Source organism: Mus musculus, chromosome 5 (genome assembly GCF_000001635.26).
Source record: "Mus musculus strain C57BL/6J chromosome 5, GRCm38.p6 C57BL/6J".
Taxonomy (NCBI): domain Eukaryota; kingdom Metazoa; phylum Chordata; class Mammalia; order Rodentia; family Muridae; genus Mus; species Mus musculus.
The window spans coordinates 68,144,208-68,170,855 of NC_000071.6; the positions used below are offsets into that span (position 1 = coordinate 68,144,208).

The window sequence follows — 26,648 nt, forward strand, 5'->3', positions numbered from 1 at the left end:
TAAAGTGTGAAGAGTCAATGAGGCCTAAGCAAAGACAGGATCCAGAGTCTGATTTGTATCACTAGACATCATAGGGTACTTGGCAATATTTATAATATTGTACTATCTTATGTGTGACTATAGTAAAAGTAATAGTGATAGCATTAATAGTCAACAGTAATGTATATTACTTATCAAGCACTAAATATTTCTTTATTAGACTGCATTGTGTTAATATAGTACTTTCCTATAGTATACTCAAGGGCAGACATTATTTTAAATATATTTGTACATGAAAAGCTGAAGATAAATGAACAAAAGCCTTGGCTTCCAAGCTAGCCACACCTATATTTCAATTTTGGCCTTGCTTCCTGGTAGCTCGATCTTCTAAAATACATGCTTTTGTAACTCTTGACCTTTAATGATATCTTTATATCCCAGTTTCCATAATTTTAGTACTTAAGATACTGAAAGACTGTTGTAGAGTGCAATGTAGATTAAATACATAGCACTTGTAGAATGTCAGGAAATTCTCCTGAAGATCTGTCTGCTCCTATGCCATGGAACAAACTCCCTTCTGCTCCATTCTTAAGAGATTCTCTTGGCACTGCTTTAACCATCCAAATATAGGAAATCCCCAGGAGATGGACCACAGGGCCTTGAGCTTTAAAGATCATTCTAAACTTTTTCTAGAGACCATGATGGCCAAGACAGAGGCAAAGAAGTACCAGGATTTTCTTTTAGGAGCTGGGCTTATCCAATCCCTATGAATTATAACTTCTTCATGTCCAAACAGAATAACATTTGGCAGGTAGAGTTCTTGGAAGGATGAGGGAAAACAGCTTAAATACATAGAGAGAAATTTCTGTAAACATTATCACTCTTATCATATTTTACTTCTTAACCCTGATGTTAAAATAAATCATTACATTATGGAAGCATCCAGGAGTTTGTGTCAGACCTTACTCTTTCCACACATGTCTGCCTTTATCTTGGCTACCAATTTGTTTCCACCTATACATAAGCATTCATGTACAAATGCACACATATAGTTACACATCATAGTCCAAGTGAACTGCTTTAATAACATAACATGTTTGTAAGCATGGCAGTTTACAAACAACAGAAATGTATTCATTATAGATCTGTAGGTTGGAGTCTAAGGTCCAAATTGAGGCACACACAGATATAGGATGTCTGCTGAAGGATTTCTTCTTACATTATAGACTATCATTTTCTTCCCCAACTTCACATGGTATAAAAGCCAAGGCAGCTTTTTGGGTTCTCTTTTACAGAGACACTCATGCCATTTGTTAAACCTGTGCCTCCCTCCATTTCTGTATCTCCCAATAAAGGTTTCTACATCCTAATGCAAGAACTTCTGGATCAGAATTTCAATGGATGAAATATTTTGTGTATGGGGCAAACATCCAAGCTACACATCCCTATTCTTTTCTCGCCATATAAATATATCTGTACACACATATGCATTTACCTCATCCTTCATTTACATTGCTACATAGCTAGCATTATGAATCAGACGCATTGATCCACATGGGAGACCAATTTGTCTCTCAAATAATCATCAGGGCTGGCACCACCCACAATGGGCTGGGTCTTTTCATTAATCGCTAATTAATAAAATATGTTCTAAAGCCAGATCTTATGGAGGCCTTTTCTCAATTGACTCTCCATCATCTTAGATGACTATGGCTTGTGTCAAGTTGATGTAAGACTAGCCAGCACATTTGAGATGTTCTATTCAGGTATTTCTTCCATACTGTAGCAGTGGTTGGGTAGTTGCTGAATTGTTCTTGGCTTGTTCCCTGTGGCTTCATCTCTTACAAGGTAGACAGTAGTACACCTTCCCCAACAACTTAGCTTGAGATAACAATTTTCCCATTCTGACAGGTATTTTGTGCATCACCAGACCTGCTACTTACCAAGCCTTGCCTATATTTCTGAACTGTGGGATTCTATTGAAAATCCATTAATACAATGTCACAGGATTTTCCCAGTCCAATTACATTAAAATATGAGTGCAGCAGGAGACCTGTGATTGGATGGGGAAAGGGAAGGCAGAGCTAGGCGTTACAGGGACAGAGAAGGACAGGGGAGGGAAAGAGAAGCCAAGATGGAGGCATACAGACAGGAGGAAGATCCAGAACCAATGTGGTCTTAAATAGTCACAGGTAGTTATGACATCATAAAGGATAGAATAATTGAGATAATTTGTCTAATCTAGCTGGGCAGCTTTATTTTTTTATCAATTGGTTCCAAAATTATTGTATTGGCATCTTGTGAATTGAGAATTTATTGATATATAAATCTGACTTGTTAATTATAAGTTTCTAGAGTTTTGTTTCTACCTGGTTGTTGGGTGTTTTGGTGGCTGACTGCAGGGTGGACGGTCGTTGCATAGGGCTGGTATGGCAGTGAGAAGAACTCCGGAGCTCCAGCCCCGTCAGAGAGTTGGCGGGCAGAGAGTAGCCAGGATGGAGTGCTTGAACTTGGAGGTTCTCTTTAAATATTTCCTGCAACAATAAAATCCCTTGACTATGTTATCAGTTTCCTGCTAGGGTCTTAGAAGCGAGATTATGTTTTCTCCATGAGTTTAAAAAGAACTATCATTAGACAATCTATGCTTTTTTTTTAAACTGTTGTATAACCTTTAAAATGTACTTCTCTTTTATTTTTGACCATTACGTGCAGTATGGATAAGTCCTGTGTGGTGGCAGCTGGGTATGGTGTGCTTGTTGTTCAAGGCTTTGATCATGTTACTGTTAGCAACATGAATAATGCAGGAGTCTGTTGAATGTGAGCTCTGCAATGATCTCTCTTCAGTAACCAATCTATGTTCAAATAGCCTCAGTTCTCATCTGGGAAGAGAGCCCATTCAAGTTGGAATTCCTTCCAATGAATGGAATTTTAATTGACATTTTGATCATCTAATTGTATTTCTCAATTACTATCTCAATGAGAGCCTTCCTCAAATATTTTTTTCTGCTGACTGATTAAATACCCATACTGTTCCAGAAAAGCAATTGACTAAATTTTTCAGTTTTCAGCAATGTTGTTAACTAATTGTTCTTAGGTTTTTATTTGCTTCTGACTCTTCAGGGAATCCTCACTAAAAGCTAGATAAATCTCCCATAATAAACAACATTTCAGCCATCTTACAACTGAACTGAAAACTTCCATAGCCTGGGGAAAAATGCTGAAAATTCATGTGATTTTTCTTCAGATACTCACAGCCAACCATTGAACTGAACCCTGGGACCGCAGTGGAAGAGTTCAGGGAAGGACTGAAGGAGCTGAATGGGATTGCAGCCCCATAGTAAAAACAAGATCAACTAACCAGACCCCACAAAGCTCCCAGGGACTAAACCACCAACCAAAGAGTACACATGGAGGGACCCATGGCTCTAGCTACATATGTAGCAGAAGATTGCCTTATCTGTCATCAGTGGGAGGGGAGGTCCTTGGTTCTGTGGAGGCTTGATACCCCAGTGTAGGGGGATGCTAGAGTGGTGAGGCAGGAATGGGGGGTGGGTGGGGTACCTTCACAAAGGCAAAAGGGGAGGGGGATAGAATGGATGGTTTGTGGAGGGAAAACTGGGGAGGGGGACAGCATTTGAAATGTAAAAAAATAAAATAACCAATAATAAAAGATTTATTTACTGTGTGTGTGTGTACCTATGTGAGAGTATGTGCACCATGTTGCTGCAGAAGCCCATGGAACCCAGAAGGAGGTGTCAACCCTCTGAAATTGGAATTAGAGGTGGTTATAATCTACCATATGGGTTCTGATAGTCAAGCCTATTCTATAAGAGTGGTAAGGTCTTTTAACTATGGAAGTATCTCTCCAGTATTTCTTTTCAATCATGATGAATAGGCACATGTTATGCTAGATTATGTTTTCTCCACGAGTTTAAAAAGAACTATCATTAGACAATCTATGCTTCTTTACTGTTGCATAACCTTTAAAATGTACTTCTCTTTTATTTTTGACCATTACGTGCAGTATGGTTAAGTCCTGTGAAGTGGTAGCTGGGTATGGTGTGCTTGTTGTTCACGGCTTTGATCATTCTTTTCCGTTTAAAAACAATATAGTATGTCTTATTTCAACTTACAGTAGCATTATCTAAACTTAATGGAAAATATTGTGGTTTAACATCCCCCCCCCCCAGAATAACTACAGCCATTTTGTTCCATACCTTCCAGCTATTTTATATTGTTATTTTAACATGCCTGTCAGTTGTTGACACAGAAAAAGAACTTGACTCAGAACAAAGTCATGCTGATCACATATTCTGTACTGTACTGTACTGTACTGTACATCCCGAGCTTTGTTAATCTTAAGGAATTCCACAAAGCTTTATGTAGGACCCATCAAAGTCAATACGAACTTTATCAAGGTCAATACGAACTTTTATGGCTTGAGTGAGAGCTGACACCAGGCAGAACCTCCTGCACCTACGTATGAGCTCATTGTTGGTTTTGTGGCTGATACTGAAAAATGCTACTAATAAGCCAAAAAATTATGATTATAATACTCATGCTCTGTTATCTCAGTGTTCTGAAATTCCCATTCACCACCCATCCACCACCCCTCTTACCTCACTCAGGAGCACTCAGAATAAAGGTTAGCTGATAACACTTTGTCTATGAAGCTAAATTGTAGTACTGTTCTCTTGTTTGCCTTTTAAACTTTTGAACCTGTTCCCCCCCCCCCCCATAAAAAACCTTCCCTGAGAGCAGACTGGTACCACAATTAGGTTCTTGATTCCTTTTTGTGGTCTTGGTCTGATCATAATTAGGGTGCGCATTCAATAAACCATCCCATCGTCTGACTGAGATCAATGATCATGTGGTTTGTGGAGCAATTCCTAGACCACAACAGAAAATAGTTTTCTGGATTCTACAGATCTATCATTATTTGTTTGTGACCTGACCTTTGTGGGCCTTGCATGAGTTCGTGGGGAATTTATTCCTGTGATTGGCACTTGACAAATTCCCAATCAAGTGTGACGCATACTTCCAGATTTTTCTTTATTATCTCATGTCATCCCTACATTATATTATAGCCATTTATTAATGAGTACATAGACTTTTCGAGCACACCAATTAACTGTTTAAGTTAACTTGTAAATGGAGTTTTTAGAATTCTAATCTGTTCTGTCTTAGTGATTTAAGTTACTGCATTAAAAGTCAGTGTATGCAAAGAGAATTTGGGGTGAGGCGCAACACACAAAAATCGTAAATCCATTACGGAGAGCAATCCTCAGACTTTTGCCAGCTCAATCCTCAATATTTCAACAACAACAACAACAAAAAAAAACAAAACCAAAATAAAACAAGACAACAAAAACCTTACTGACTTGATAATATCAAGCTCATATAACTTGATATTAACGTAAAGAAACATGACGTTCAATGACAGAGAAAATAAGCTCTCCCAGATCCTCCATTTTGATGGTGTAATTTTTGTTATGAAATGTTAGGATTACTCTCACTGGGAAATTATATTTTTCAACTACAATGAAAATAGCGGTTCAATGCTAATTACATTAAGTGAAAGACATTGTCTTTGGCAGGCATTTTCTAACACCCAAGGGTTTTGGCTGCATATTTGCCTAATAAGTAAATTGTTTTAGTTAATTCTGCAGCTGAGTTTTCTTGCTGGCCCCCAGAAGCCTGTGTTGTACTTTTTGACATTGGTGGGATATTACTACACCTGTTTTGAACAGTTTTCACATCTCAGTGTTTGATGCAGAACTCTATAGATGCCAGGTAGCTTTTTACACTCTGGAGACGACCCAGAGCTTAGTCCTGGAGGAAATACTCACTTTGTCAGCAGGGCTTAGGTGGCCTGTTTCCAGGCATTGTGGATGTAAGCTCCCATTTCCGGTGGGCATGGCAATCGTAGTGACAAACACTAATTGGGCACATATTTTGGCAGGCTTGGAGCTTGGTTCTAGTTGAGTTCTTTCAGTGCCAAATGTACCATCTGGTCTCCTGATTACACAGCAGAAGGAATCCTTACCAAGCAGGATCTCTCAGTCCTAGCCTCCTGGTCCTCCCTGAGACTGACTTGGGAGTGCTTATCTACTTGCTTCTCTGGTCCTCTGACATTCTTCCCTGAAGCCACATCATCATGATCTTTCTAAGCTCACAAGTACTCAAGGTGATATTCCCCTGGTTTACTTACCTTCGTTGAGGTAGTATTGATGATAAGAAACACCTGTTTAAAATTTAATGCGTATTTACTCTGCAGTTTTGGAGATAAATAATACAGTAAATATTCATGAGCTGTTGATGGTCCACAGAACACTGTGCACCTAAGGATGTCACAGGCCTCTAGTCATTGTAGCTTGGTGTGCAGTGAGGCAAGTATGGTCTGAGGATGACTGATTTTCCTGGGAATCTCAAGGATGCTCCATTCACACTTACCATTTTCATTAGGTTTGAATGGTGTATTGCAGTTTTTTTAATGGTGAGTGAGGAGAAGGACAGAGGAAAGTTTAGGCACTGGATGGAGATCCTGTGTAAAATTCTAAGGAAGAGGGGAGTGAACAATTCAGGAAGTTACAGTAGGAAGAGACAACACTGGGAGGAGCTGCCATTTGTGAGCCGTGCTGAGAGTGTGGGTTTTATGTCAGTTGTGAGAAGACTGCTTAACACTCCATATGTTGTATGCAACAAAACAAAGATAAATCCATGGCAGGGAGTCAATTAAGTGAGAAGAAAAAGAGCCTTTAAGTAGGAAGCTAAAAGTTTTGCAGGCTGGTTAAAAGAGCGAGAGCACTTTTTTAAATAGCATTTATTGAAAACACAATTTATGGTCAGTAGAAAGCAATGATATTACTTGTTGTGTGAGCCATTTCATCTCTTACCTGAGCTGGTGTTTAGACTCCTGTGCTAAGACAGGCTTTTTTTTTTCTTTTCCCCCCTGAGGAGCTGTTTGAGAATCTAATGTAAGCCTTAACCATAGCTATCATTTAGGGATGAGTTTGGGGCATTTTCTTCTTCTTGAATTAGTAAGTACATTTTTTATTGTTATGCCATGGTATAGATCTGTTACTTATGTTGTATTCTTAGTAAGATGAAGTGATATAAATAAGTAAATATGATCAAAATCCAAATAATTCATAACATGGGCATTCATATGTTATACAATGAATATGGACACACACACACACACACACACACACACACACACTTAATGAGACAGAAGCTATCCTGGCACACATCATACAATGAAGCCTGAATAACTGGGTAAAATACAGTTCTGAAAATGGACAGAACTAAACTTGTTCTCTTCAGTTCTCTGGCATGCCCATGTTGATGTGGAGTCCATGAAGCACACAGTGCCAGTCCTGGAAATTCAGTGAACAGCAAGTCCCAAACACACCAGGATTTCATAGTCTCCAGACTAAGAGTTTTAGATACTGTTTTCTCAGTGATCAGCAAGTCTACAAGGCAGAAGGGAACAGAAGTCTCTCTCTCTCTTTCTGTCTCTCTGTTTCTCTGTCTCTCTCTGTCTCTCTGTCTCTCTGTCTCTCTCTGTCCCTTCCCCTCTCTCTCCCTCCCCTCTCCTGTCCCCTCCCCTTTCTCTTTCTCCTTGCTCTTTGTCTTTCTCCCATCTCCCCCTCCCTCTGTCTTAGTGCAGACTTTTGATTCTTTTAAAACATTACTGCCCTTTTCTTTTTTAAATTTAGGGATAAATTTAGCAATGACTAACTGCCTACACAGTGCGCGATATATAATCCTACTAATATCCTATTACCACTCTTTTCAGAATTATATTCATTTTCAATAAAAATGGCTCAGAATCAATTATAAAACATAGAACAAATATTTACGTTATCCAGGAAGCTTTGGTAAACTGGACCATATAACTGCATGCTTCCCTTCTGGTAGCTTGTCATTGAATGGTGGAGTTATAGATGAAAAGTGTCAAACTCTGTTATTCTTAGTCAAATACAAGAAAAATGATATTTATCACCAGTTTCAGTGTTTAAGGTGGTACACTCTCTGTTGTGGACTTAGGGGTATTTTGGTGATCCGATTAATAGATTGGATACATTTGGCTGAAAAGGGGAGTGGCTAAGACTTTTGGAATACTCAAATACTCAAAGAGCAGAGCAGCAAGAGTCTACTGCCATTAGTACTCGGAACCTCAGCATGGAAGGAAATGGTCCAGTTAGGCTGAGATCTTCATTCGGGCTGCTGCTCTTAGGAACAGAGAGAGGAACCTCAGAACATTCTTGTCCATCCCCACTCCAAGATTTTACACATTAACAGGCTCAAAAGACAGAGATGTGGGGCTCAGTGGAGAGCAGGAGATTTGGGTTACCGTTGCTGCACCTCAGCCCCTGATACAGAGAGTAGAAACTGGCTTTACCACACAGATCTGAGCACTAGTTAAGGAGTCATTCTGGGGACTCGTAGGGTGGGTGCAGCAGGTGATGAAGGGAAGCAGGTATTGGGGTGTCTGCTCTCTGCAACTGGGAAACCTTTTAAAAATCTGAGCACTTGGTATTCCACCTATTCACTAGACATGCGGTTATCTTGAGGGTAAGGATTATGCCTGTTCCTGCCCCACCCCCCGCCCCCTTGCCCCAATCTTGATATGAGCAAAGCTTGATATTCTTCTGTGGGGTAGAATCTATGCTCCGGAAATTATTTGGCTAAGGAAGAGAGGATTCCATGCATTTAAAGGCAATGAACTAGATCCTTTCTCAGCACATACTATGTTCTAAACAACTGACAGAGGCATTGCTAAGAGCTGGGAAGCCGACTGGCCATAGGTTTTATGGGGCATTCATTTTGTTTGCTGTCTTTGCAGTGCATTTTCTTTCATTAGAGAAAAATGAGCTGTATATTCTCCTTGCTGCCTGAGTTCTTGCACCACATTCCCCAGAGGGTTTCCCCATTTTAGCCTGGCTAAGTCAGGAAAGGAGATGGAAAGCTGCAAAACTAAAATATTACTGGTTTTTTGAGTTTCAGCCATTAACGTTTTGGCGATGGGCTTCTGTCACCGGTGTTGTTATGTTGGCTGTCATGTCTGTCTGTGTTGTGTGCCTGGCATAACTATCAGCAAGTAAATGAGTATAACCTACCTCCTAGGCTCTGTGCATTTTCTGCCTCGCTGTCCATCCATCTGTAGTGGATTTTAATATATTGATTTGACATTTCTGGTGCTGATATTTGTTAGGAGGTAGAGTGCCCTGGAATGAAACGGGGCTAAGAGGTTCCTAGGCAACAAGGGGAAATAACCTGTCCATGCTTAGAGGAGTCACATGCTCTTCATGACCTGAAGAAGTGACGAAAGGACCACTGTTGCTAACACAAAAAGTCAACCTGCAGCCTCAGCAAGTAGATCCTTAGCCCAAACTTGCATCCTTTATCTGTTCTTTGCAATCATATCAATTCTTTTAGAATTAATGTTCAATTCTCCAGGGGGATGCTCTTTGACGTATGTTCACAGAAAATATACTTTGATCTCCCAGTAAACTAAGATGTCATTACTTCTTTAAAAGAATATTAGCAATGTCTACCACAAGTTAAAAAAAAATATGGTATTATCTTCTTCCCTGACTTGTTTGGCTCTTCCTCTAAGCAATGCAGGGACCATGTTATGAAGTTATATACAAGGGAGATATGGATTCAGCCTTTAATTAGTAATAGTCACTCACACTTTCCTCTCTTCTCCCTGTGCTGTGAAAATGATGTGTAAGATTAGGGAGGGAAGATGAAGATGGTGATTGGTTGGTTCGTTGGTTGGGTGGGTGGGTGGGAAGCACCCTCACTGAGGCAGGGGGAGGGTAATGACATAGGGGTTTTCTGAAAGGGAGACCTGGAAAGGGAAAGACATTTGAAATGTAAACAAAGAAAATAGCCAATAAAAAATAAGAATGTTAAGAAGAGGTTAATAAGGAGAGGCAACTGTTTTATTTATAATAGCCAGAAGCCGGAAAGAACCCAGATGCCCCTCAACAGAGGAATGGATACAGAAAATGTGGTACATTTACATAATGGAGTACTACTCAGCTATTAAAAAGAATGAATTTATTAAACTCCTAGGCAAATGGATGGACCTGGAGGACATCATCCTGAGTGAGGCAACCCAATCACAAAAGAACTCGCACAATATGTACTCACTGATAAGTGGATATTAGCCCAGAAACTTAGAATACCCAAGATATAAGATACAATTTGCTAAACGCATGAAACTCAAGAAGAATGAAGACCAAAGTGTGGACACATTACCCCTTCTTAGAATTAGGAACAAAATAACCATGGAAGGAGTTACAGAGACAAAGTTTGGAGCTGAGACGAAAGGATGGACCTTCTAGAGACTGCCATATCCAGGGATCCATCCCATAATCAGCTTCCAAACGCTGACACCATTGCATATACTAGCAAGATTTTGCTGAAAGGACCCAGATATGGCTGTCTCTTGTGAGACTATGCCGGGGCCTGGCAAACACAGAAGTGGATGCTCACAGTCAGCTATTGGATGGATCACAGGGCCCCCAATTGAGGAGCTAGAGAAAGTACCCAAGGTGATAAAGGGGTATGCAATCCTATAGGTGGAACAGTAATATGAACTAACCAATACTCCGCCCCCCACCCCCCGGAGCTTGTGTCTCTAGCTTCATATGAATCAGAAGATGGCCTAGTTGGCCATCAGTGGAAAGAGAGGCCCATTGGTCGTGCAAACGTTATCTGCCTCACTACAGGGGAACGCCAGGGCGAAGAAGTGGGAGTGGGTGGGTAGGGGAGTGGGTGGAGGAGCATGTGGGGGACTTCTGGGGTAGCATTGGAAATGTAAATGTAATAAATACCCAATTAAAAAAACACTCATATTATGAAAAAGAATTAAAATTTTATGCAATGACAAAGTCCCTTAGGACTCAGAGAAACTTTAAATAAAGACCTTCAGCAGTAAAAAAAAAAGTTCAAAGAATCATAATGAATATGTAGGGATGTGCATACAGGGCTCCAATCCTTGCTTTCACAGGAAGTGTTAGAAGTTAAAAACATCAGCTCTGTAACTTCCCCTCCTTGTGTTCCAACTCCTTTTATGCTCTCTCCGTAGAAGACTTTGGGGTTGCTATTTAATTTTATTAGGGGTCAATTCCGACTAATAGCAGAGTCTTCTGTATTAAATGAGGTGAAGGTTTCTCTCTGACAATAGTGTTGGTTGAATGATGATTATATGTTTTTTTTAGCTGATACGTGCATGACTTCAAAAATGGCCATGTCCAGGATGTCTAGGAGAGGGCAGAGATGATTCAGGCTGTGGATTTGCTCAAAGTCCTCTTCTCCAGAAGGAACATCTGACAATAGGTTCCGTGTGTGTGCTGTATGCATGCCTCTCTGGAACTGATGTGACAGCTAGTACATCCCAAAGCTTGCCCATTGGCAGCCTTCTCTGTTCCTAACGTGACCCTTGACACAGGAGTGGGTATGCAACAGTAAAACTTTCTGGTCTTTATATTTCACTTTTCTCAGAGCTGAGGAGAAGATTGTGTTTATTATGTTATGAGTTAACCTTTCCTGACTACAACTTTGGCATTTCAAATACTAACACAACTAATTTTCTTTTCTCCCTAACCCTCTTGTTAATAGGGTGCTGAGAAAATTTTGTCAATGAATGAATCAGGAGAACTGCAAGACCTTTTAACCAAAATTGAGGTAATTGTGCTTTTAACAACTCATTTCTAGTAATCAAAATGTTAAGCACATTCTGACTGTAATTGGTTCCCTAGCTGAATTTTTATCCTATGTTCTTACAAATATATAACATTATATGTGTGACAGTTGTAATTGGGTACCACCTGCCATTACATTTGCTCCAAGTAGGGTGATTTAAACATCTGCTTCTAACCACCTCATCCTATTAACTGAACTTTTTAGTTGGCTTTATCTGAGACTAATTATAATAGAGGTATTGGTGAAGTATTAAACTAGACAATTTTTTTAAAGCACACTTATTCCCATGGACTTACTCATATTTATGAAGGAAAAAAGAACACCATTACTATGAGGCATGTTTTAGTTTTTGTTTTTACCTTTTACAATTATAGCATCAGAGACACAATTATTCAAATATATAGTGCCTTAAATTGATGTGCAACCAGGAAACCCTCAGCATTTCTGTGGTGAATGATTGTAGCAGCCTGTTTCTTCCTGTGTGTAGGGAGACCATATGCTTTATCACCCAGATGGAAACAATTTTAAGATTGGAAATTACACATTCATAATTATCCAGAGTGTTCCCAGGTGAACAAGGCTGGCCAGCACCTACATGCTTTTACTGGCTCTTCTTGTTATCACCTTATATTTGATTCTCTCACATACCTTCAACATCAATCAAGGCTAAGATCTCTGTTGCCTCTTTCCTCTCTTAGAACCACTCATTTATGCAAGGTGCCTACCCAGAGTGTTATTGTCCCAGTTCCTCATTGCACTTCACAATCTGCAAGATCTATTTTGTCTATCTGTGGTACTACTTCTAAAAATACTGTCTAGTCTTTCCTGACTTCTTATCTCCATGAATTTTTATACTGTGTGGTTGCCAAAGGGATTCCTTTTGTCCCTTTTATTTTGGTTTTTAATTTTATCCCAAATGAGCTACTTCTTACTTTTAATAGTCACTTTTATTGATATTTAGTCTTTATCAGAAGGAAAAAATGTGTTCAATCAATTGACAAATAGTCCAAATAGCTATGATTTGCAAGCATTTTCCTTTGGGAGACAACAGTTTCTGTTTAAAGATTTGCTTGCATACAGCAATAACTAAGAACAGTTTGGTGATACTTTCTGTCATAATAGTAACATTACATTTGTACAAAGTGATCCAATAAAGGTGACAGTCAGAGAAGAAGTCCTTCTGAACATGGAGGGTTCCTGGGATGCAGGAGTAGAATATGCCATGATCTGAATTCCTAAATTTCCCAACCATTCACAATTTGTAAATTTTGAAATATTGTTTGAAATTTGAGAATTTTAGCTGGAAGATCAGATCTAATGATGGTTATGTGACTTTGGACATGTTCCTTGACACCTTGGAGTCTTGATAACTTTAGGTATCAAATGAGAGTATGCACTGGCTTGTCTAAATTTTCATTCAGCTAAAAAATATTTGCATGAGTAGATTACTTTCTTTCTGTTCCTATAGACTGCTTCAGTTCCATAAAGTCATTAATTTAGGTTAATGTGTATCTTTTTATTCAACCTACATAATTTGCATAGTGTATATTATTTAATATTATATAATTTTCTGAGCATATTTTAATGTTATACACTGATATTACAGAATACACACATTTGATTTTATATTGCTATTTGAACATTTAAGCATTTACTTTAATAGCTATATACCTCTCCAATACAGCTCTTTCTGGTAGCTCTTGCTTCTACAATGGAAACACTTTCTGACTGAGCTGTCCAAGATAGTAACTACTGGCTACCAGTGCCTATTTGAATACAGAATATGGTTTTGTGTCTGAGAAACTGCTTTTTTTTTGAGATGGGAATCTCATTTAGATCAAGCTACTTTCCAACTCCCAACATAGTTGAACTACTCCTGATTCTCTTGCTTACACCTCCCCAAGAAACAGATTTTTGCATTTTATTATTTTTTTATTCCAGTTGAAATATTAATAGCCTTATGTAGATAATATTGTATTAGATGGTTTAATATTAACTTGATACAATTAGATTTATCAGAGAGGATGGACCCTCAATTGAAAAAAATGCTTCCATAAGATCAGGATGTAAAGCATTTTCTTAATTAGTGATCAACTGAAGAGGGTCTAGCCTATTGTGGGTGGTACAGTTCCTGGCCTGGTGGTCCTGGGTTCTGTAAGAAAGTAGGATGAGAAAGCCATGTGAAGCAAGCCAGTAAGCAGCATCCATCCATAGCCTCTGTATCAGCTCCTGCCTCCAGGTTCCTGCCCTGTGTGAATTGCTGTCTTGTCTTGGTGATGAACAATGATGTGAAAGTTTAACCTGAGTAAACTTTTTCCTTGCCAACTTGCTTTTGGTCATAGTACTTTGTCACAGCAACAGAAACCCTAAGAAAAGCATTTTAAATCTATACATTAGTAGTGTCTTTCAGAGTCTTATAAGATGAATGAGCTTTGATAGTTTTCTTTGTATAGATATGTAATTGACTTGAACGCTCTCAACATTTATTTCTTTGTATCTATGACTCTTTTATTCTGCCAGTTAACATCAACATACTAGATTAATGTAACTGCTCTTTCTCTTTCAGCTTCCAGGGTTTTATAGAAAACATTTTCTCTGTTTGTCTCTGTTTTACAATCAGTGCAATAAAGGTAAAAATATTAAGAGTATTCCTAGTTTTGAAAAGAATGGTGTGCTAATGTCTTCTATACTTATAGCAATTTTAAGGTACTACAGTTCAGTTGGACCTCTTGTCTGAAGGGCAAAACTGGTAAAGAATTGGTAGTCATTCAGGAAATCCTTGAACTATGCCCATGAGGGAACTAGGGTTTAATGAAAGACAACTTAGATAAAGAAACAGGCCCTAGAGGGTATTAGATGATTGTTGAGTCTGACCAGCAGCTCACATGTCAGGGTTCGAGCCTGAAAGGCATCTTGGAATCTGGAAGAAAAGAGGGAAATTAGGCGGCATGAGAAAGGATGGAGCTAAGACAAGGGTTCTGATCAAAGCTCAATTTTACTATTTGGAGACACGGGGTTATGATGAAGGGGGAGGGGCCCATTCCTGCCAAATCATCTTTGGAGTCCAGTTGCAGGTGACCACGTGTTGGCTCTGGAACAGCTAGGAGGCAGGAGCAGCAGTGGGAGTGGCAGAATGATAGGGTGGCATGCTCTACCCCCAATGATCTCCTGGTGAAAACAGTCAAACCTGATCAGCCAGATTTCAGGCTGAGGGGGGGGGGGGAGTTACAGATGATCAGTAAAAGTGGATGATTCTACGATATTCAAATCTGAACCATCCAGTACTTCTGGTTAACTTTTTTTTAAATGTTTTTTATTAGGTATTTTCCTCATTTACATATCCAATGCTATCCCAAAAGTCCCACATACCCTCCCCCCCCCACTCTGCTACCCACCCACTCCCAATTTTGGCCCTGGCATTCCCCTGTACTGAGGCATATAAAGTTTGCAAGTCCAATGGGCCTCTCTTTACAGTGATGGCCAACTAGGCCATCGTTTGATACATATGCAGCTAGAGACAAGAGCTCCGGGGTACTGGTTAGTTCATAATGCTGTTCCACCTATAGGGTTGCAGATCCCTTTAGCTCCTTGGGTACTTTCTCTAGCTCCTCCATTGGGGGCCCTGTGATCCATCCAATAGCTGACTGTGAGCATCCACTTCTGTGTTTGCTAAGCCCCGGCATAGTCTCACAAGAGACAGCTATATCTGGGTCCTTTCAGCAAAATCTTGCTAGTGTATGCAATGGTGTCAGCATTTGGAAGCTGATTATGAGATGGATCCCTGGATATGGCAGTCTCTAGATGGCCCATCCTTTTGTCACAGCTCCAAACTTTGTCTCTGTAACTCCTTCCATGGGTGTTTTGTTCCCAATTCTAAGAAGGGGCAAAGTGTCCACACTTTGGTCTTCCTTCTTCTTGAGTTTCATGCATTTAGCAAATTGTATCTTATATCTTGGGTATCCCAAGTTTCTGGGCTAATATCCACTTATCAGTGAATACATATTGTGTGAGTTCCTTTGTGATTAGGTTACCTCATTCAGGATGATGCCCTCCAGGTCCATCCATTTGCCTAGGAATTTCATAAATTCATTCTTTTTAATAGCTGAGTAGTACTCCATTGTGTAAATGTACCACATTTTCTGTATCCATTCCTCTGTTGAGGGGCATCTGGGTTCTTTCCAGCTTCTGGCTATTATATAAATAAGGCTGCTACGAACATAGGGGAGCATGTGTCCTTCTTACCGGTTGGAACATCTTCTGGATATATGCCCAGAAGAGGTATTGCAGGATCCTCCGGTAGTACTATGTCCAATTTTCTGAGGAACGGCCAGACTGATTTCCAGAGTGGTTGTACAAGCTTGCAATCCCACCAAAAATGGAGGAGTGTTCCTTTTTCTCCACATCCTTGCCAGCATCTGCTCTCTCCTGAATTTTTGATCTTAAGCATTCTGACTGGTGTGAGGTGGAATCTCAGGGTTGTTTTGATTTGCATTTCCCTGATGATTAAGGATATTGAATATTTTTTCAGGTGCTTCTCTGCCATTCAGTATTCCTCAGGTGAGAATTCTTTGTTTAGCTCTGAGCCCCATTTTTTAATGGGGTTATTTGATTTTCTGGAGTCCACCTTCTTGAGTTCTTTATATATGTTGGATATTAGTCCCCTATCTGATTTAGGATAGGTAAAGATCCTTTCCCAATCTGTTGGTGGTCTTTTTGCCTTATTGACAGTGTCTTTTGACTTGCAGAAGCTTTGCAACTTTATGAGGTCCCATTTATCGATGATTCTCGATCTTACAGCACAAGCCATTGCTGTTCTATTCAGGAATTTTTCCCCTGTGCCCATATCTTCGAGGCTTTTTCCTACTTTCTCCTCTACAAGTTTCAGTGTCTCTGGTTTTATGTAGAGTTCCTTAATCCACTTAGATTTGACCTTAGTACAAGGAGATAAGAATGGATCAATTCACATTCTTCTACATAATAACTACCAGTTGTGCCAGCACCATTTGTTGAAAATGCTGTCTTTTTTCCACTGGATGGTTTTAGCTCCCTTGTCAAAGAGCAAGTGACCATAGGTGTGTGGGTTGATCTCTGGGTCTTCAATTCTGTTCCATTGGTCTACTTGTCTGTCGCTATACCAGTACCATGCAGTTTTATCACAATTGCTCTGTAGTAAAGCTTTAGGTCAGGCATGGTGATTCCACCAGAGGTTCTCTTATCCTTGAGAAGAGTTTTTGCTATCCTAGGTTTTTTGTTATTCCAGATGAATTTTCAGATTGCCCTTTCTAATTCGTTGAAGAATTGAGTTGGAATTTTGATGGGGATTGCATTGAATCTGTAGATTGCTTTTGGCAAGATAACCATTTTTATTATATTGATCCTGCCAATCCATGAGCATGGGAGATCTTTCCATCTTCTGAGATCTTCTTTAATTTCTTTCTTCAGAGACTTGAAGCTCTTTTTTTAAATTTCGTATGTTCCTCAATTACATTTCTAATGCTATCCCAAAAGTCCCCCACACCCTCCCCCCCAGTCCCCTACCCACCCAATCCCATTTTTTGGCCCTGGCGTTCCCTTGTACTGGGGCATATAAAGTTTGCCTGTCCAATGGTCCTCTTGTTCCAGTGATGACCGACTAGGCCATCTTTTGATACATATGCAGCTAGAGTCAAGAGCTCCGGGGTACTGGTTAGTTCATAATGTTGCACCTACAGGGTTGCAGACCTCTTTAGCTCCTTGGATACTTTCTCTAGCTCCTCCATTGGGGGCCCTGGGATTCATCCAATAGCTGACTGTGATCATCCACTTCTGTGTTTGCTAGGCCCTGGTCTAGTCTCACAAGAGACAGCTATATCACGGTCCTTGCAACAAACGCTTGCACAGATCTTTCACTTCCTTAGTTAGAGTCATGCGAAGGTATTTTATTTTATTTGTGACTATTGAGAAGGGTGTTGTTTCCCTAATTTCTTTCTCAGCCTGTTCATCCTTTGTGTACAGAAAGGCACTTCTGATTAACTTTAACCGGAGTTAAATATTCACAGAAATATTTAAATACTGGTTATGTCACAAATATTATGCTTGTCATTTTATATATACTGAGTGATTGAAATAGGTTTTATTATTATTCCCATGATGCCATTAAGGAAAACAATAGAAAGAGACTAAATTACTTGCTCAGGATGTTATAGAAAATAGTTTATTCCTGAATCTGATCAACCTGACTCTAAAGCCCGTGCTATTAATTATAAAGCTATGCTTTTGTGGCTCTCAATTCAAGTGACATACAGGTAAGTGGGACATATGACTTTATCATGACAGGATAAAAGACTCACTGAAAAATTATCTGGTGTATCAGGTGCAGGGAATAAGCTATTCTAATACTGTGGTCTGTTCCTTATGGAACATCCCAGAGGATGGGTAAGTGTTCATTCTATAGTAAGACATTATACAAGTCCTATGAAGTGTGATTTGTATTATTTGGTACCACATGATGGTCATTAACTGCCACTGGTCCTCATAGTCCCAAGTCCCCATCTGAGCAGTTATCCAAAGTGAAGGCGTGGGACAAGACTGAGGAGTTGTATGTGGCCAACAGAAGGAAGTTAGAAAATGGTTGTACATTTTTCCAGTTAAGAATGCTACCATATACACTGTTCAGGTGAACGTTTCTCTGGCATGCTGAGTGGCTGCCACTTATTGGTGGAGATTTCCTGTGTCCCTGTGCACGAGCAACTAGAGAAACAGAGCAGATTTCCATGACACAAAAGCTACACCTTGCCTCACATTTGTATTAATAGAAGTGTTCTCAGAACAGTTTCATCACTGTGCTGAAAGCATCAGAATTAACAGGTGACTCAAAAGCATATTTACTTTCCCTTTACAGAGGAAAGCTCTTAAGTCAGAAGGCTAATATTGATACATTTAAACCAAATAGCCCAGCATGATAGAACATGGTTAAGTCACATGACTATGAATAATTTAAATGGAGACAGCAGCTGGTGAATATGACTTAAGGTAGAGATTTATTAATGGAATAATGGCTTACAGCGTCTCACCTCATTGTGTGCCAGCCAGCCTTCTATTTGTCCTCCGTGGATTAGTTCACTGAATCCTGTCAATAACTGAGAAATCAAAGAAAGATCTCATCTTACAATTCATGGATTCTGAAGACAGGATTTTAAGATGGCCTTGATATACCAGTGACTCTGTCAACATGAAAATGTTGGTTTTAAGTTTTGATATGTTAATTTTCTCTTAGGCAATTTATCACTGTGGCTTTCAGATAAATTATGAAGTCAGAGTAGACTCCTGGTACTACTGGATTTAACATTTGATGCTTTTATTTCTCAAAAGTAATTCTGTAGGCTCTATTCCAGATATATGATATGCAATAAATTCTAATTCTGTTGCATTACAATTTTGAGTTCTATGTACGGATAACTTGATGTTCAGGGTGACTGAGTGATAGAGATAGACAATGAGTCTAGGCAGATGCATAGATCTCATGGTTTGTTTCTGCTGGTTTTTTTGTCATCATAAACATATTTTTCAGGAAAAACATATGCTATTTTAAAATTTCATCATTTACAAGTATCCTAGGATACAGTGGGAGGTGGCTTCAGATAAATTCCACCTGGTGTTCTTTTGTGTTTTTTATTGAAAATGCTGAGGCACATTAAAAAAAAAAACACCAAATAATTTACATTGGTTGATAAGCATCAGTTTTCCAAACATTACTCCTGTTGCTTGACAGCACCTGTCCTGTAGGCTGCCAAAGAGGCTTGATGCCTGTTTACATTTTAATCTCACATAAACGATGAATGGTTTGTATTTTATTCCAAGGAAATTACACACACACACACACACACACACACACACACACACACACACACACTATTTGTGATCTATCTGAAATTCAAATTTAACTGAATATTAATTTTATTTGCAATTTGTGGCAACCTTGTTCTACTAGGAACCCAGACCTATTTACAATCTAGCAGTAATGAATGGAGACCTAGACTCCTGAGCCCTCTAGCTTTCTCTTCTAAGCTATAGCCTGGCCTGATGTCTGTTTTGTCTAGTTGATACAATATATAAAAATATATCTACTTCTATCTATCTATCTATCTATCTATCTATCTATCTATCTATCTATCTATCTATCTATCATCTATCATCTCCCAAGCATGCCTCAAACTCACTATGCAGCCCAGGATGACCTTAATCATTTTATCCTCTTGCCTCTACTTCTGACGTTCTGAGTTTACAGGTATGTACCAAAAAGCTCAGCTTGACATTTTGAATGTATCCTTCTTTCACAATTTTAGTGATGTCAAGAATGTATTGACATAATCATTTTATTTCTGAAATGTGATGACTCCATTACTTGCTAATTCTTTTATATTTAGCTTTTAAAATGTATCTTCCCTCCAAATATTTAGGAATACATTTTAACATTGAAAAAAAAAAGTCCAACTAACCTTTTTCTGTAGGAATCAGTTTTTGCAAAGAACCAAATTACTACTTACATTCAATCAATCTGTTTGGGAAATCATCGAGTCTCTTCAAACTTGATGGCATTTCCAGTTTCCAATTTGTGTCATCTTTATTGGCAACATCTACTTTTCATCAAAATAATTCTGTGCTGTTAAAAATGAGATATTGCATGGGTTTTGCCTCTTACAATAACAGGTACACAAAGAGTAGTTAGTAAGTAGGTCTTGGAGACTATCTATCTATCTATCTATCTATCTATCTATCTATCTATCTATCATCTATCTATCTATCTATCTATCTACACACACATACACATACATATATATTTCTATATATCATATATATGTATTTCATATATACTTCATATATATCTGTATATATATCATATATATGTATGTCTATATGTATATGAAATGAGATCTGAGGATGTATAAGGTATCCTCAATAAACATTCTAATGTTTACTTCCCAAACCTCATTCTGGAATTTACTTAGGCAAAGACAATTTTTTTTATTTATTAGTTTTCTGGATTCTTTTAGTTATAGAAAATAGGGGATTGGAGGGTAAATCCTGTTGGTTCAGGTTCCTTTTCAGTTACATTTTTGGGAGTGCAATTTTGACTCTTTATGCAAATCTTTATGTATCTGTGTGGTTTAAATATATCTGTAAATGTGTGTGTGTGTGTGTGTACTTTTTTTTTTTTTTGCCTACCTTTCCTAAACTTTCACAAAGCCATGTTTTCAAACATTGCTGCTAATTCCTGTACTGAATGTCAGGAAGTTTACATCAGTTCTGTTTGTGTTCATTCTGTAATGGCTTCTAATCACTCCTGGCATGGTGAGTTCCAACAGTGAATTCTGAGAAAGCTTCCATGTTCAAAGAAACAAATTGAAATGAATGTGAATATTTTATAAAACATTGTCTTCCACAGAGCCTGGTTGTATTTATTCTATATTTGAGATCCTTCATCTTTGCTGGAGATGGAAGACTGATAGCCATTAAGAAAGGTTTATGATGTGCATAAATGTCTCAAGATACCGATTTCTGTTTCCTTAAGTATCAAATGATGATAATGATGCTTGAATTGTGTCTTTCTTGAAGATGATGTCTATAGAGGAGGGGGAAGGTGGAAGAAGGAAAAATTGCATAATGATACACTCGAAAGCACTTTCAAAAGATTAAGGAGTTATTCAAATTGGCAACGTAATGATGGATCTTCAGTTGATAGTGGCTCCTTCAAATTTCAGCTCATAGTTTCCTGATTTTTTTCAAATTCTTTATTAGAATTTACTGTTTTATAGGACAGAAAACTTTTATGAGATGCACAAGGTAAAGTTAAAATCATTTTCTTCTCATGAAAAGAAAAATTATCTCGTGTTATATTTGGTTGGCAAAAATGTTTGCATATGATGAAGGTCTTGAAGTCTGTATCACCCAACACAGCCTAACATTGACTAGGCTTTATAAAGCAGGCCTGTGCTGTGGATGGCCAGTAGGGAGGGCAGTGAAAGAGTCCTGCAGTTGCCCTTCCACTAGGTCCCATGGATATCAATGGCTGTTACACTTCAGTGCATCCCATAATTACCTTATACCAATGTTTGCAACACTTTATATCTCTGATTGAATTGTGCATTTTAAAATCTTTTCTGTTCTTTTCTGTTCTTTTCTGTTTCTTGTCACCCTATCAGAGGGTCCAGCATCCGCACGAGTGTCCTTCCTGTGGAGGCTTTGGCTTCCTTCCATGCTCTGTGTGCCACGGAAGCAAGATGTCAGTGTTTCGCAATTGCTTTACGGACGCTTTCAAAGCCCTCAAGTGTACAGCTTGCAATGAGAATGGTCTCCAGCGTTGTAAGAACTGCACCTGCTAACTGGAGCTTCTGCCTAGAGAAAGCCTCATTTCATTAAACAAAGGATAAAATTTGACTTCTAAGCTTTTTTTTTTTTTTTAAAGAAAGTCATGTTTTTAGATTAAACAATAAAGTTTGTATATTATAATTACCTTTGTTTTAAATTTTGGCTACAATCAATTTTTGTTGCTTTACTAAATAAACATGTATTTTTTTCAAGAGCTATCATGGGCCAAGGCCTATACTAGACCCCCCTCCCCCCTGTCCTCCAGAGCTACCAGGAACTAAACTACCAACCGAAGAAAACACATGGTGGGACTCCTGTCTCTAGCTGTATATGTAGCAGAGGATGGCCTAGTCGGTTATCAATGGGAGGAGAGGCCCTTGATCTTGTGAAGGTTCTATGCCCCAGTATGGGGAATGCCAGGGCCAGGAAGCAGGAGTGGGAGGGTTGGGGAACAGGGTGAGGGTGAGGGGATAGGGCAGTTTTAGAGGGGAAATCAGGAAAGGGGATATCATTTGAAATGTAAATTTTAAAAAATCTAATTAAAAAAAAAAAAGAAGCTTAAGAAGAAGGAAGACCAAAGTGTGGATGCTTCAATCCTACTTAGAATAGGGAACAAAAAAAAAAAAAAATCACAGGAGGTAGAGGGAGGGATGGACCTGGGAGAGAGAGAGAGAGAGATGGGAGAGGTAAAAAAGGGAGGCAGGATGAAGTATGGGAAGAGACCTCAGAGAAGTACAGAGAGGGACAGGAAATTGTATAGAAACATGTTGAAAGAGGAGATAGAACCTGTAGAGAACACCTCCACTAGATAGCCACTGCCCCCAGTTGGGGGATGGGGCCTCACACCCATCTCAAAATTTTAAACTCAGAATTCTAAAGAAAAGTCAGGGAGAAAAAAATGGAGCAGAGACTGAAGGAAAGGACATCCAGAGACTGCCTCACCTAGGGATTCATTCCATCTGCAGGCACCAAGCCCCAACACTACTGTTGATGCCTGGCAAGAAGCACTTGCTGACAGGAGTCTGGTATGGTTGTCCTCTGAGAGGTTTTGCCTGCACCTGACTAATTCAGATGCAGATACTCACAGCCAACCATCAAACTGATCCTGGGGACCTCAATGGAAAAGCTAGGGGAAGGACTGAAGGAACTGAAGGGGATTGCAACCTCACAGGATGAAAAATAACAACTAATCAGATCACCCGGAGCTCCCAGGGACTCAACCACCAACCAAAGAGTCATGGAGGGATTCATGACTCCAGCTACACATGTAGCAGATGATGGCCTTATCTGTAATCAATGGGAGAGGAGACCTTTGGTACCGTAGAGGCTTGATGCCCCAGCAAGCATAGTGGGATGCTAGAACAGTAGAGAGAGTTGATGAGTGGGTGGAGGAGCACTCTTATAGAGACAAAAGTGAGGGGGGAATAGGATGGGAGATCTACGGTAAGGAAACAGGGAAGGGGCTATCATTTGAAATGTAAATGAATAAAATGATTAATAAAACTACTTAATACCCTAAAAAGTCATGTTTTCAGATTAAACAATAAAGTTTGGATATTATAGTTACATTTAAAAAAATTGGCTATGATCAATTTTTGTTGCTTTATTAAATAAACATGTATATTTTCTTTTTTTTTCCATTTTTTATTAGGTATTTAGCTCATTTACATTTCCAATGTTATACCAAAAGTCCCCCATATCCACCCCCCCCACTCCCCTGCCCACCCACTCCCCCTCTTTGGCCCTGTTGTTCCCCTGTACTGGGGCATATAAAGTTTGCAAGTCCAATGGGCCTCTCTTTCCAGTGATGGCCGACTAGGCCATCTTTTGATACATATGCAGCTAGAGTCAAGAGCTCCGGGGTACTGGTTAGTTCATAATGTTGTTCCACCTATAGGGTTGCAGATCCCTTTAGCTTCTTGGGTACTTTCTCTAGCTCCTCCATTGGGAGCCCTGTGATCCATCCATTAGCTGACTGTGAGCATCCACTTCTGTGTTTGCTAGGCCCCGGCATAGTCTCACAAGAGATAGCTACATCTGGGTCCTTTCAATAAAATCTTGCTAGGGTATGCAATGGTGTCAGCGTTTGGGTGCTGATTATGGGGTGGATCCCTGGATATGGCAGTCTCTACATGGTCCATCCTTTCATCTCAGCTCCAAACTTTGTCTCTGTAACTCCTTCCATGGGTGTTTTGTTCCCAAATCTAAGGAGGGGCATAGTGTCCACACTTCAGTCTTCATTCTTCTTGAGTTTCATGTGTTTAGCAAATTATATCTTATATCTTGGGTATCCTAGGTTTGGGGCTAATATCCACTTATCAGTGAGTACATATTGTGTGAGTTCCTTTGTGAATGTGTAACCTCACTCAGGATGATGCCCTCCAGCTCCATCCATTTGGCTAGGAATTTCATAAATTCATTCTTTTTAATAGCTGAGTAGTACTCCATTGTGTAGATGTACCACATTTTCTGTATCCATTCCTCTGTTGAGGGACATCTAGGTTCTTTCCAGCTTCTGGCTATTATAAATAAGGCTGCTATGAACATAGTGGAGCAAAACATGTATATTTTCAAGAGCTATCACGGGCCAAGGCCTATGCTTGTGTTGGATTCTAGTGGAAATCATGGAGAACTCAGTAAGAGTCTCACATATCCAAAGCCTGGCTCCCCAAATGTGTCTGAATTTTAAAGGAAAGTAAGTGTAACTTCGTTTCTCCTGCAGGGTCGTCCTTTTGTTCAGGATGATTTATTAGAACTCTCTAGATGTATAATGCATTTGCATGCATGCCTCAACTGCAGGGCATCACAGCTTTGAAAAGTGGGAAATAGTGTAGTGTGTATTCTTAGGCCATAATCTTTCTTTTAAAAAAAGTAATGCAATAGTGTCTGAGTAGATGACTTTAATTATACATTGTCAGTGTCCTCAGATTTTTGGAGGTTAATATACCAACTGCCAGAATAGTTGGGCAGGTGGTCCAATGGATAAAGTACTTGCCATACTGCCTGAGTACCAGAGTTTAAATGCCCTAAACTCACATAATGCCAGATGCACTCGTATTCTCTCATCTGTAATCTCTGTGCCACCACAGTGAGTTGTGAAAGAGAGGCAAGAAAGTCCTTAGAATCTTTGAGTCCGGCTAGCCTGGTTATATGCATGCTTGGATAGGAAACTCTGCCTCAAATAAGGCAGATGATAGGGCAGATAGGGAGGCTGTCCTTGGACCATCACACATGGCACAGTATTCATATACCCCTACCAACATATGTAAATACACAGACAGACAGACAGACAGACAGACAGACAGACAGACAGGCAGACAGATGGATACACACACACCTTGCCAAAGGACATTTCAAGTTACTTTGTGTTTAATTTAAAACACATATTTGATTTGTAAGCATATTATTTCGTGTTGCTGTCGTGGAAAGCCCCTCATAAAATTAGGGCATAAAATTATGCTCTTGAGGTGAACAGAGTAACTGCATAAAGTGTGGCTATATGAAACAAAGCAATATGAGTAGAGCAGATAAAAATGTACTTTTGTGGACTTATTCTCTGCTTATCTGTATATCCATGGATTCACTTATCAGTGATTTTAAGGAATCTCCTCTGTCTTTGTTACTGTCCTATTCCTGTAAGGAAACACTGTGACCAAGGCCACCTATAAAGTATTTCATTGGAGCTTCCATACAGTTTCAGATGGCTTGTCTGTGACCATCTTAGTGGGGAGCATGATAGCAGTCAGTCAGTCATCATGCTGGAGCAAAAGCTGAGAGCTCACATCTGATCCACAAATTACATGGGGCCTGGCATGGGCTTTTGAAACTTCAAACCCACTTCCAGTGACAAACCTCCCGTAACAAGACCATACTTCCCAAGCCTTCAAAAACAGTTCCTCTAATGGGAGACCGAGTATCCAAATATAGGAGTTTATGGGGGCTACTCACATTCAAAGCACCACAACCTCCATAATACCTATGATATAACCATCAAGCGAGTTTGGTCTCCAAAACTCTGGAGTAATCTCTATCTGTCGGGCACGATTGAAAGGAATTCTGTTTTCTTGAAGCCTATAACCCAAGAAAGAAGGAACAAAGGACACAAATATGGGCTCTGTAACACACAGGCAATGAATGTGCTGTGAAGTGAACAACAGGAGGACTTACATGCATGAGTCAGAAACAAAGAATGTGTCCAACAGCTGATGCACGGGCAATGGGAAGCTTGTTGGTCAAAACAAGAGCACAGTGCTTCTGGAAAAGTGCTAAGCTTTGAGCACCTTGAGGTCAGAAAAAAAAAATACATTCAAAGCAGTACAATGACCATCTCATAATAGTGGCACAGTTTATGTTTCTGTCTTCCTGCTAATGCCACATATACACTTGAATTGTGACACATAAACATGTGTTTGAGGCCTTGGAGAGCAAGCAACAGCAGAGATGAGCAAGAAGGAATCCAGCTCCCAAGAAGGAAAAAGGCAGTGAACCTTACATTTCCTAGAGTTTCATCTCGGAGCTTCCTGCTCCAGGATGCACACAGCTCACAAAGCATTGCAGTACCACTAAGTTAAAGACATGTAATCTGTGAAGTGCAGCAG

The 26,648-nt window shown here is 39.5% G+C and overlaps 1 protein-coding gene across 1 annotated transcript in view; it reads left to right on the top strand.

Annotated features, from left to right (window-relative positions):
- Grxcr1 (glutaredoxin, cysteine rich 1) overlaps window positions 1-22,191 on the top strand; it is a 134,564-nt gene extending 112,373 nt beyond the window's left edge. Inside the window, exons 3-4 of the mRNA NM_001018019.2 lie at window positions 11,620-11,685; window positions 21,885-22,191. Of these exons, the coding sequence (NP_001018019.2) occupies window positions 11,620-11,685; window positions 21,885-22,064 (246 nt within the window). The 3' untranslated portion in view covers window positions 22,065-22,191. The remainder of the gene's footprint in view (window positions 1-11,619; window positions 11,686-21,884) is intronic.
- Window positions 22,192-26,648: the final 4,457 nt, after the last annotated feature.